Raw genomic sequence first — 13,380 nt, 5'->3', positions numbered from 1 at the left:
AGGACAGGTCAGGAAACCAATCCTTTTTTTTTGCTTTTGTTTGTTTTATTTTGATATGAAATTAACATATCTACTAAATAACTAAAGTTACTAAATTAATCGATTGGGGAGTTACTAAATTAATAGATTGGGGAATTGCTACAGATATAGTTTGCCTAAATTTTAGCAAAATGTTTGATATGACATCATGATCATTTTGTTAGACAGAGGTATGGACTGGATGCTAGTATAATTGGATGAATTCAGGATCCATTAAAAGATAAGTGTTGATAGTTCCATGTCAGCTTTACAAGAGGTTTCAAGTGGAATGCTGGCAGGACCTATGCTTGGTCCTCTGCTAGCTGACGTGTTTTTCAGTCCTACATAAAGGCACAGATGGCATGCTTATCATACTCAAAGAGATAAAGATGAGAGGCACAATTAACATGCTAGGTCAAAGCTTCTTAAACTGTGGGTCATGAAGTCATTTAAGGTCATGTAAATGAATGGGGGGGGTCATGAAAAATTTGGCAGTAAATGTTTAATTTGTGTACTTATTTTATAAACCTGTATACCCGGGGTCGTGTAAAAATTTCTAGGGCAAAAAGGGGTCGTGAGGAGAAAAAGGTTTGTTTTTTTGTTTTTGTTTTTTTGAGAAAAAGTTTAAGAAGCCCTGCACTAGATAACAGAGTCAGTATCTAGGAGGTTATAACACTAGGTTGAATCTAAGAAGATGAGGTTTAAATAAGAGCTGTGAAATCTTGCATTTGGATTTTTTTAAAATCAGCTTCACAAGTTATAGAATCAAGAAGGTAATTTTAGACAGCATTGTGTTTCTGAAAGACCTAGGGGTTTTAGTGAACTAAAACCCAAAGTGAGTAGTGTGAATTGGCTGTTCCAAAAACTAATGGAATCTTGGATTGTACTAGGAGGCATAAGTTCCAAGAATAAGCAGAAGCCATTTATACTGTCCTCTTCCCTAGTCAAACTACATCTGAAGAAATTGTGTGTAAGTCTGGGCACTGCGGTTTAGAAAGATCATTGAGTTTAATTGGATTAACTGGAAAGTGTCCAGAGGAAGACAACCAGGATAGCAAAGGATGTCACATGAGGATCAGTTAAAGGAACTGTACATGTTTGGCCCAGACAAGAGAAGACCACAAGTGTACATTTTTCTGTTTGGGGCTTCTGTGCAAGAAGGAGTGAGAAGAAAGAAGAGAATGACATGAATAAGAAGATAATTGAGAAAATTATTAGAGATTTGGATATCTGAAGTCAACTGCAGTTTGATTTTGGAGAGAAATGGGCTAAAATTTGAAGAAAAAATTTCCAAGTCCAGATTCTACTTTTATCTCCTTCAAGAAAAGGTTGTAAACAACTTAAAACTAGAGGAAATGGAAAACTCTATGAATATGGTTGAAAGAACTGGGGGGGTACTTAGCCTGCAGAAGAGAAAACTTAGGGAGCCTTTCAACAGGTTGTGCTTTCCTCATTGCTGTGCATTGGAGATAAGGAAAACAGAAGAGGGAAACTGGTTTAGAAAGGAGCTAAAAAGATGGTGTCTGAGAATGGGATTTGTATTTTTGGAGCATGACTTGAAATATCAGAATTTTATTCTTCTGGCCAGAAATCGAGTTCATCTACCAAAGGCTAATAAGAATGTCTATACTTGTGACTCGCCAAAAACTGTGGGGACCAGTTTGTAAGGAGTGCTAGCTAAGCAGGTCACCGCAATATTGGGGCAAGGAAGGAGACCAGCAGCCTCCCTCAAAACAACAAGATTTATTTTAACAAGAACGAACTTAAAAAAAAACACAAACAGAATCAGTAGGATCAAGGGAAAGGAAATAAAATGGGGAAAGGGAAATTATAATACTTGAAAAAATACCACCGCCCAGGAATCAGCTGAAAATACGCAGCAGAACACCTGTCACTTTCCAGCTTCCACCTCGAATGCCCAATTCTCCTCCCCCAAACCTAGAAACCCCCACACAGCCCCAGCCAATGGGATGGCCTCTCTGACAGTCACATGACTGCCCTCACTAGGCTTCCAATCATTATAATTTTGCCAGGCCCGTGTAGGCATCGGCGAGTGGTGATGACGTGAGGTGCCAGAGCCCTGGCAAAGGTTACAACCAGTGGGTTTGCGGAACCCCAGGCCGGTGAGCGTGCCAAGGCATAAAAACCTCAAATAACAATTAATTCTTTACACTTGGTATCTTGCAAATTTAATCAAAAGGGCTTAAATTAAAAAAACAAAAAACAACATGGGATGGAGCGAATGACCTATGCGTACCAGACAACCGAGATACTATAGTTACCAGGAAGAAAAAGAATAGCAGTTGAAGCATCCAGAAATTTACAGAAGGCAGAATACAAGAAAAGAACCACACTAATAAAGTCCATGGCTTCAAATATCTTTACACACAGATCCCCAAGGTTTATACAACAAGGAAATAGAGGTTCTAATACAAGATGACAGATTGGACCTCATAGGTATTCATGAGACTCGGTAGATCCAACTCATGACTTGGGAACCCTCAGGGATTTGGCTTTGGCCTTGGGCTTTCCCACATTTTGTGCACATCAGTGACTTGTATAAAAGTATTGATGGCTTGCTTATCAGATTTGCAGATGACAGAAAGCTGGGGGGTAGGGGAACCAGATAGCAATATGTTGGATAGAAGAGTGAAGATCCTAAAATATCTTGACAAAATAGAACTTAGGGCTGACTTCAAGAAGATTAAATTCAGGAGTGTTAAAAACAAAGGAAATTCACAAGTACAAGATGGGGGAGGTGTGGTTGTATAGCAGTTCTCTATAACAAATCTGGGTTTTTTCATGAACTGCAAGCTCAGTGTGAGTCAGCAGTATGATATGGCAGCCAAAAAAAAAAAAAAATCTTAACATGAACATGTTAAATTAAGAAAAAATCAGCCTGAGCAGCTTTAGGGCCAGGAGCAGAGGATCACTGGCTTGCTGCTGCACTGGTGCTGCTACCACTGCCACTGCCCCAATATCACTTAGTGGAGCCCAGGCATATTTCAAACGTGGAATTGTCTATGCTTGCCTCCATTGTTATAGAGGAAGGAGAGCCAGTGAAGAGTTGAAATTGAGGGTCTTGTATTTGAAAGTCAAATTTGCCATTCAGTTCAGGTCTTTTCATCACAAATATCTGAAAGTCTTCTTTTTCATTAAAGTCCCATTTTTTCCGCTGAAAGATAATGCTGAGTTTTGCTGGGTAGGTGATTCTTGGTTGTAATCCCATTTCCTTTGCCCTCTGGAATATCATATTCCATGCCCTCCAGTCCTTTAATGTAGAAGCTGCTAGATCTTGTGCTATCCTGACTGGGGCTCCACAGTACTTGAATTCTTTCTTTTTGGCAGCTTGCAATATTTTCTCCTTGACCTGAGAGCTCTGGAATTTGGCTATAATATTCCTAGGAGTTTTCCTTTTGGGATCTCTTTCTGGAGGTGATCGGTGGATTCTTTCAATTTCTGTTTTAGCTTCTTCTTCTAGAATTTCAGGGCAATTTTCCCTGATAATATCTTGGAAGATGGTGTCTAAGCTCTTTCCTTGATCATGGTTTTCAGGTAGACCAATAATTTTCAAATTATCTCTCTTGGACCTATTTTCCAGGTCAGCAGTTTTTCCCAGAAGATATTGCACATTGCCCTCTATTTTTTTATTCATTTGGATTTGCTTTATTGTGTCTTGGTTTCTCATAAAGTCACTGGCTTCCATTTGTTCAGTCCTAATTCTTAGGCAATTATTTTCATCAGAGAGCTTTTGTACCTCCTTTTCCATTTGACTTTTCAAGCTGTTGACTTTTTTCTCATGTCTTTCCTGCATCACCCTCATTTCTCTTTCCATTTTTTCCTCTACCTCTCTAATTTTATCTTCAAAGTCCTTTTTGAGCACCTCTATGGCCTGAGACCAATTCGTATTTTTCTTGGAAGCTTTAGATATAGGGGCCCTGATGTTGACATCTTCCTCTGAGGGTGCCCCTTGGTCTTCCTTGTTACTGAAGAAACTTTCTATGGTCCTCATCTTTCTCTGTCGGCTCATCTTGCCTTTCTTTTACTAGACTTTTAGCTCCTTAAAGTGGAACACTGTTTCCAGGCTGCAGTATCCCAAGCTTAAGAAGTCCCAGGTGGTATGATTTAAGGAGAATCAGGTTCTTCCCTTGCCCAGCCTGTTTTCTGGCTTGCTAATCAACCAGCTTTGTGTGTTGTGGTTGTTACCTCCAACGAGCCTGTGCCCCTCCCCGACCTGGGCCACTTCTACTAGAGCCTAGCTTTGGGTTCTCAGTAGGGGTGTAAAATCCAAGTTCTGCCTCAGCACCAGCATAGACCCCTGTAGTCTCTCCCCTGCCCAGGGCTCAGCCTACTCACCAGACTGTGAGCTTAGTTCCAGACGACACTGGTGCTTCAGCTGGTTCAGAGGCTCTGGGGGCTCCTTCTCTGGTGAGGCCTTCCTGAGACTGGATCTGTGTCAGGGTCGAAGAGTTGAAATTGAAAAAAACATCCCTTATGAGTTGTAAAGTTCCCTAGATGCACCTGTCTGTGAATGATAATGTAGGGTTGTATCAAGCACCAAAACACCGCATCCTCTCCTAAATGAGAAACATAATCATTCAAAACTGTTTGGCCTGTCTTTTTATGCAAGAAAACCCAAATGGACAAAGAATAAGCCTTTGTTGAGTCTATGATGGGCAGCTGGATGGCTAGTTCAAAGAAACTGGTCCAGTGGTACCTTGGACACATGCTGTACAGCAACAGTGAACTGGGCCCAGAATTGAATAACAAGAGGGTAAATTGGATTGCCCTTGTGAAACTGGTAGGGTCTTTTAATGACCAGTATCTCCATGAAATAAAGGCCTATCTTTTTATCATCACTAGTTAACTGATTTGTGTTGGTGGGGGGAATTTCCCACACTAATGAAATCATAGCTCTGGACCAAAACATTATAATTCTTCCAGGTGTGTCTTACAGCTCTAAATTGAGGAATACCTTGGTCTCTGAAGAACTGGAATGGAAATTTATTCCAAAAAGCAAAACAAAACAGCAAGCCCATTGTGGGCACAAGCATGCTAAATATAGTACAACTGAAGAATCACACAGAAGAAAAAAAGACTTGTATAAGGGATACAGTCAGAAAAATGTTATTTTAGGAAAAAATGATGGACTATTTAAATAGCAGAGGTAAAGGACAGCTAATAGGTAACACTTGTGCTCCATTGGCATCCATGTGGTATTAAGAGATCCTATGAACATATATAATTCTAAGAGCACCCACATCAGTAAGAGCCATTTCACTGTAATATTGGTGTAGCCAATATCGATGATAGTGCTTTTCTTCCTAGCACAGAAGAGCATATTCGCAAATATCTTGCCTGTTAAATTTTCCCAGTCTTTACCACTATTTAAAGAGCAATAAAACCTTGACACTATGTTCCTATTCTAGACTGTAGATAAAGTTATATACAAAGAATAGAGACAAATTCAGGAACATGTCAGTAAAATTCCTAGGCTGTGCTATTGCCAAACAAATGATTGTTATAGTTCAGTTGTCATTGGCATGATAATCCTCTCCTGAATTATAATTTTTATGCTAAGGTGATCTGTAAAGATAAGTAAAGATAAAAAAAAAACCACATTTTACAGCATCCATAATTCACAACTAGTTTGTTTGTACATAGTTTATCACATGTTGTGTCCAATAAATTGTGAGTTCTTCAAGGACCAGGCCTGTCTTTTGCCTTTCTTTGTATTCCTGGTGCTTAGCACAGTGCTTGACACACAGTAGGTGCTTAATAAATGTTTATCCTAGTTTCATATATTATAACGACCACCATTGTACATACAATGAAGTTTCTCTGAAATAGATTTCGTGAAGATCAAATTGGGATATTGGTGCTCTACCTCCAATTGAAGTGAATATATCCTCAGATGAATCACTTAATTTCCTCCTATATATATATATATTAGTGTCAGCTAACACAGTTCCTGGCACAAATAAGTGCTTAATAAATGCTTATTGACTATTGGCTTACTCCAAGAGCAAAGGATCTCAGGTAAAATTATCAAGCATTATATATAGAACAATATTAACATAACTTTAGGATGAATGAACTGAAATATCAATCTTCAAAGTGAATCTAAAAATTAGATTCTTTGCAGATAAAATCCAATGAAGGAAACCCCCCCCCCCTCCAGGAAAAAAAAAAAGCTTGAATCCTCCCACTTCTGTGTTTATTTTCGAACAATGATGAAAATTTGGGGTGATTCTAATTATGAACTTGAAAAAGCAGGTTGATTATAATAAAATCTGAAAATACTTAGATGCCCTCAGGCAAACATCTGTGTTCTCTTTTTTCAAGGTTATTTCAAAAGAGAAACTGATTAAAGTTAATTTAATCTGTATTTTAATCTTTTGTAGTACATAATACAAAATTATTTTGTATCATAATACATCCATTGCCTTACAAATGGACAGAGCAGTCCAATGGCTTTATTTTTTTTTTAAATGAAACTGGAAGTTCTTAAAATTCTTCTTACTTGTAGGGGTTGGGGGGAGCCCTTAAATGTAATTAAAAAAACCCCTCTGCTTTCCAAAGAAACAGAAAGCATAAGTTCTTTGATGACAGGGTGGAGAATTTTTTTTTAAATCTGTTTAGCATATTTTCTTCATCTTCTCCTAAATTATTTTCATCTCTATTTTTCCCATGTATTTTATGGTACATCTGGAATGAAAATAACTTACAAGTATAACTTTAAAGCATGCATGGGAGAAGAGACCACAACTTAAAGAAACCAATGTCATGCAAAATAAAATGCCTCATTTCTTATTTGGTTTCACATAACCTATATTTAAGTTTTAAATGTCTTAGGATTTTGCTATTCACTTGTTATTTGTCTGATGTGATTATAGTTTTTAAATGTGTATTCATTAAGGAACTGCTTACGTTACATTTTCTTAAAGCCTCTCTCAACCAAGAAATAAGAAAACACGTAGATCACAGAATACAAATATCATAGGATCTCAGAATCTGAAGGAACCTCAGAGACCACATGGTCCAACCATTCCTGAACAAAAATCTCTTCTACAGCAACACCAGGAAGAGAGCATTCAACCACCATTTAAAAACCCCCAGTTAGGTGGAATCCACCGTTTTCCAAGGAAATTCTTCCTTTATATCAAGAATAAATTTGCCTCTCTTCAACTTCCACCCCTTGCTACTGGAATGGTGCAAAACAAGACTTTTCCCTCTTTGACATGGCAGTCCTTCACATACTTGAAGACAGCTGTCATGTCTCTTGCCTAACTCCTCTTCTTCAGGGAAAAAGTTCCCATTTTTTCAACTGATCCACATCTGAAAGTTCTTCACCACCTTGGATTTAGACCTCATTCCTCTCTATGGAAAAAAAATTAGACTCTCCATAGGCAGCTTTTGAAGGACCTCCCCTTTTGGGGAAGGAAAGATTGAATGCTCCCTGAAGGGAGGAGGAGGGTAGGCTGCTTCCGGAAAGCTAGGCAGCTTCTGAAATGCTAGGCTGCTTCAGAGGCTAGGCATCTTCCAGAAGGCTAGGTGTCGTCCAGGACTTGGTCTTTTTTTGGTACTTTGGTGTTTGGCCCTTGTGGTGGTGGTGCGTGGTGCATGTTTGTTCTGTCTCTGGTGGCTGCTGTTTGGTGAGTTAATTAAGGAAAACCCTAAATTCCTTTGAACTAGCTTAATCGGAAACGGTCTGGGCAGTGAATGGGTTAAGCTTAGAGTTAAGAATATTTATCTGTATTTTTATTTTCCTATTTCCTTATCTTTGATTTTTATTAGTTTCACCTTTGTTGTTTAATTAATTCCCAAGTAATAACATCTGATCCTTTTGTGAACTAAAGCTTAGAGGTTCCTTTCTTATTGGCCTGGGAGAAATATCTAAAAAGGGCAGTTCAGAGGGGAGGGTGAACCTAAAAGGTCCCTCATATTTCCGGGACCCCAATATTAAGGCGAGTCACCTAAATAACGCTCTGTATATCAAATTTTGGCCCTCACATCTCTTAAATGCAGCTCGAGATTAAATTAGCTATCTTGGCTTCCACATCATGATGTTCATAGGGTCCTACATTTAGAGCTGGAAAGGTCCATAAAGGTCATCTGGTACAACTTCTTTATTTTTACAGATGGGGACACCAAGCCCTAGAGAGGTTATGGCTCTTTCTATATGCAGTAACCAGTAGATCTGGGCTTTGAAGCCACTTTCTCTGACTCAAGTCTAATAATCTTTTATTCTATAATAGAAGGTCTTAACTTGAGGTCCATAGATAAATTTCAGGTGGGTCTGTGAACTTGAATAAAAAACTAGAGATTTTTCTTTTTTGTTAATCACTAGCTGAAATATAGCATTTCCTTCAATTATTTAAAAATATTTTGAGTACATGAGTTTCATCAGATTGTGTGTGTGTGTGTGTGTGTGTGTGTGTGTGTGTTTGGGGGGTGCTATTCTTGATACAAGAAAGGTTAAGAAACACTACTCTATACCAAGCTGTCTACAAGTAGGACACCATGACTCATATTGAGTTTGAAGCCCCTAGAATCCTCAGATCTTTTTCAGAATAACCACTGTATAACAATGCTTCTCACTTGTGAAGTTGATTATTTGAACCCAAGAGTAAAATTTACATTTTCTTTTACTAATTCACATCTTCTTAGATTTAGTTCTAATGTCCAGACTATCCAAATATTTTTGGATTCCATCATCCACTGTGTTTCTGTCCAAAGGGTTCTGTAGTATACCCTGATGACAGTATCACTTCTGTTCCTGCCTTCATTGAGCCTCACCCCAATTCTCTACCATTTCCCCCCTTCCAATTCCTAAATATCCTCACATTAATTTATATTTTTAACATACAGTTTTACTATATCCCACTCCCTTTTGAATCAAGTATAGCCATACACAGTTATATTCCAGTCATGGATCTTTCATCTCTTTGTATCTCAGTGATAATGGTGATAATGCTTCCTTGCATTAGAATCTCTAATTCATTTTGCTTGTACCTGTACTTTGTGCATATAGGTAGATGAGGCCATGGATTTCATTAGTCAGTAGTCAACAAACATTTTTTAAGCACTTACTATGTTACAGTTCGTGAAGCACTGGAAATAGAAGAGCAAAAAACAGGCTCTTGCAGTAAAACAGATGAGAGTTGATGAGGGCCTGCACTAGGATGGTGAGGATGAATGGAGAGAAGTTGTGATGGTAGAAATGACAAGATTTGGCAATGCATCAGAATGTGAGGTGATCAAAAGAAAGAAGTTATGGATGACAACTTATGGGTCCAGTAACTGGGAGGATGACACTGGGAGGTGACTGGGCAACAAGGTACCCTTGACACTAATAGGGAAGTTCAGCTAGAGGAAGGATCGAAGGATTGAAGGGAAAAGATAACGAATTCTGTTTGGAACATTTGAATTTTAGTTGTTTATGAGACTTCTAGGTCAAGATGTCCAACAGGTAGTTGGAGATGCATGATTGTATCTCAGGATAGTGATGGTCTAGATACATGGATCTGGGAATCATTTGGATACAGATGATAACTGAACCTATGGGAGCTGCTGAGAAGATCAGCAGGTGAGAAAGTATAGGGATCAAAGAGAAGAGGGCTTGGGACAGAACACTATGAGACACTCATGGTTAGGGAACCAATGAGGAAGCCTGAGAAAGAGCAATTGGACAGATAGGAGCAGAACCAGGGGAGAGCAATCTCACCAAGACTTAGAGAAGTAGAGGATGCCGAACAGTGTGAAGTGCCACAGAAAGGACAAGGGTGAAGATTGGGGGAAAAAGCCATTAGATTTAAGAATTAAATCATGAGTAACTTTGGAGAGAAGAGGGAGCCAGATTTCAGAGGGTTCAGAAGAGAGTGAGAGTACAGGAAGTGGAAGCACTGAGTAGAGATAAGATGGGGAAGATATGGGCATGTTTATAGGGAGGAGGGTAGAGAGCAGTAGATAGGTAGAGATTGACAGTAAGAATGATAATAATATAGTATAGAATGGGGAGCCTTCTGCTAAAGATTACAGAAAGATGAGACCAAGAATACATCAGTCTTGGCAAGAACAAAGGCTACCACCAAGTGAGACAGGAGTGAAAAGGGAGATATTGGGAAAGATACTTGAGTGATGTGAGATAAGAACAAAGAGGGAAGAGGGAGGTCTAGATGAATGACCTCAATTTATTTTGATGAAGTATGAAGGGGTGAGGAGAAGGTGCCATATGAGACTTGAGGAAAGACTAGAAGGTTTGGAACAGACACTTTGAAGAGTGGGATAGCAAGTTAATTAGGGAAGAACAGAATTTTTGCCTTTCTGCAGTGAAAATCCAGTTGAGACTAGATAACATAAATTTGTAGTGGGCCTAGTCAGCATGTCTTTCTGATTTCCTCTAGTTCTGTTCAAGCAGTAAATGAATAGGAATGAAAGAGGTTAATGGGAGAAGTCATCTAAGGTTGTACTTTAGCAAAACATGATCAATGATAAGAATTTTTTGAAGTAGGAAAGAACTGGAAACAGAATAAATGCCCATCCTTAGTGAAAGGCTAAGCAAACTGCAGCATATGAATATAATGGAATATCACTATGCTATAAGAGGCAATGAATATGGAGAATTCAGAGAAGTATAGGAAGCATATGGATGGATGCAGAGTAATCATAATCAGGAAAATAATACACACAAATCACTGCAACAGTGTAAATAGAAAGAACTAAAAAAGGAAACTGAATGCTATATCATTATAATGACCAAGCTCAGGGGCAGCTAGGTGGCGCAGTGGATAGAACACTGGCCCTGGATTCAGGAGGACCTGAGTTTAAATCCGGCCTCAGATACTTGACACCTACTAGCTGTGTGACCCTGGACAAGTCACTTAACCCTCATTGCCCTGCAAAAAATAAATAAATAAATAATGACCAAGCTTGTCCTTAAAGAAGAGTTGAAAAAGATGTACCTCGTTCCCTTCTTTACTATGTGTGTAGAAAATAGCATATGCTATCAGTCTTGGTTGCAATGTTGGCTAGTTTTGCTGAATCATTTTTTCCTTTTTAATTTTTTGTTACAGTCAGTCACTTTCTGGGGAAATGAAGGGGCAAAAATATATCTGGAAATGAAAGTGACAATAAAAATAAAAGATAAGAATCTAAAGAAAAGGGCGGCTAGGTGGCACAGTGGATAAAGCACCGGCCCTGGACTCAGGAGTTCCTGAGTTCAAATCCGGCCTCAGACACTTGACACTTACTAGCTGTGTGACCTTGGGCAAGTCACTTAACCCCAATTGCCCTGCCAAAAAAAAAATAATAATCTAAAGAAAAAATATAAGTGGGGAGTGGTGTCATGTCTATCGGACAATATGTGATGATTTGTCCTCAGTTCTGTTCTTCTTTTTTCAAGGTTTGATCCAGATCGGTTTGATGATGAATCTGCTATGAAAAATCTTTCCTTGCTTGGATTCTCAGGCACACAAGAGTGCCCCGAGTTGAGGTAAGATGAATTAGGAAGAAGAGAGACACCTGTTTCTTTGGTTTTAATTTTGGTATTCATTATAGATGAGAAAAATGATCATCTCTTTTCTTCATAGCACATTTTTATATAATTATTTGCCCTTCTTTCTCACTAGGTTTGCATATACTGTGGCCACAGTACTTCTGAGTGTGCTAGTGAGAAAACTGTACTTACATCCTGTGGAAGGACAAGTTATTGAGACAAAATATGAGCTGGTAACATCATCAAAGGAAGAAGCGTGGGTCACTGTTTCTAAAAGAAACTAAAAATGAATGTCAAGTTGCAAGAAAGAAAATGTTTCAGCCTTTGATGATGAAAATTAATTTGTTTCACTGAGAAATGTTATACTAAATCTATCATAAGGTTTGGTGTTCAGATCAATTTTTTCTACATTCTTAACATATTTTTTCATATTAATATTGCTTTACTAAAGTGAATTTAATACAGACATTTGTTATTTGGACCACATTGACTCCAGGACATGTGATAGAGAAGTGAAGGGATTTTTGCAAGACCATTATTTCTAAACACTGCCTTGTCATAATAGACTAACCATGAGCAGTGTGCCCATTAGGCCTGACTGGCAGTGAGGGCCACTGTCTTAGCAGTAGCTAGTAGTTATAATTTTCATGTTTAATCTTAGATTATCCATTATGTTCTAGTTTTTACATAAAACATTTACATTCAATGATCCCTACTTTGAAGAATTTTAATTCTAAGAGAGTATAAGATGTGTATCATACATACTATTATACATTTTAAGTGTGCAGAGGGAACTGAATATTTATAGAAATCTTGTGGCAAATCATTTTATAAACAAAGAAACCTTGTGTAATATGAATTTTTCTTAATCTGTTTTATAATTTAGATTTTTATAATACTGTTAGATTTTCTTAGAGTCCATTTGTAACTATATTGTACCAACATATTGCTCACTTTAAATGAACTGCTTAGCCTTATATTTTTTAATTAATGTTTTCCCATATCACCTCTACCTTTTATTTTTCTTATGTACCCGAAATTGTTATTCTTAGGGGAAAATTGTTTGGCAGATTGAAGGAGGCAAGAATTAGAGGACATCTTTCTAGTAGTTACTTATATACTTGTATACTCTACCTCTCATTATGTGTTCTACCTCATCATGATACCTAGTTGTTTTGACAGGTGTCCCATTTTAGTATAAAAGAATAGGAAAGAGAAGGGGAGAATATCTTTTCTTTTAAAAAAAACACCCTAACAATTCTCTATATCTTTCATTCAAGACAAATGAAAGATCAATTGAAAAAGTACAGTCTTATAACACACCCCCAAGAATTGTGTCTCAGCTTTAGATATTCAGTAAATGTTACTGATGTCCTGCAAATGCAAAGAATTCTACAGGCCAAAACACTTATCCAAGGAAATACTCACCTGATAGATGAATGGGATAACAATCATGTACCACACTCCAGAGAAGTAGAATGAATACATTAAGGGGATAGGTTGGCGAGATATGTGGCCACCTCAATTCCTTACTGTTTTTTAGAATATTTTATTTTATTTTTTTGCAGAGCAATAAGGGTTAAGTGACTTGCCCAAGGTCACACAGCTAGTAAGTGTCTGAGGCCAGATTTGAACTCAGGTCCTCCTGAATCCAGGGCCAGTGGTTTATCCACTGTGCCATCTAGCTGCCCCAAATTCCTTACCATTGAAATAAAATCATGGAAGGAAGGAAGGAAGGAAGAAAGAAAGTTAGGAAATCATATAGACAAAATGGTTAAATAAATTAATAATAAATATAGGTGTAGAGTGTCTTAATTACTATGGCAGTGGGTAGAATGGCAAGTTCTACATTCCAGAACCTCTTT

At 38.0% G+C, this 13,380-nt stretch overlaps 1 protein-coding gene across 2 annotated transcripts in view; it reads left to right on the top strand.

The window, feature by feature from the left end:
• The window catches only part of LOC122746749 (cytochrome P450 20A1), a 58,080-nt gene extending 44,918 nt beyond the window's left edge, over positions 1 to 13,162 (top strand). For both annotated transcript variants that reach the window (XM_043992664.1, XM_043992665.1), the window contains 2 exons: positions 11,423 to 11,512; positions 11,649 to 13,162. In XM_043992664.1, coding sequence (XP_043848599.1) covers positions 11,423 to 11,512; positions 11,649 to 11,799 — 241 coding nt within the window. In that variant the 3' untranslated portion in view covers positions 11,800 to 13,162. The remainder of the gene's footprint in view (positions 1 to 11,422; positions 11,513 to 11,648) is intronic.
• Positions 13,163 to 13,380: the final 218 nt, after the last annotated feature.

The sequence above is a fragment of the Dromiciops gliroides genome, chromosome 3, assembly GCF_019393635.1.
Source record: "Dromiciops gliroides isolate mDroGli1 chromosome 3, mDroGli1.pri, whole genome shotgun sequence".
Classification (NCBI taxonomy): Eukaryota; Metazoa; Chordata; class Mammalia; order Microbiotheria; family Microbiotheriidae; genus Dromiciops; species Dromiciops gliroides.
Note: the sequence above shows the minus strand (reverse complement) of the source record. Positions and strands in the feature narration are given on the sequence as shown.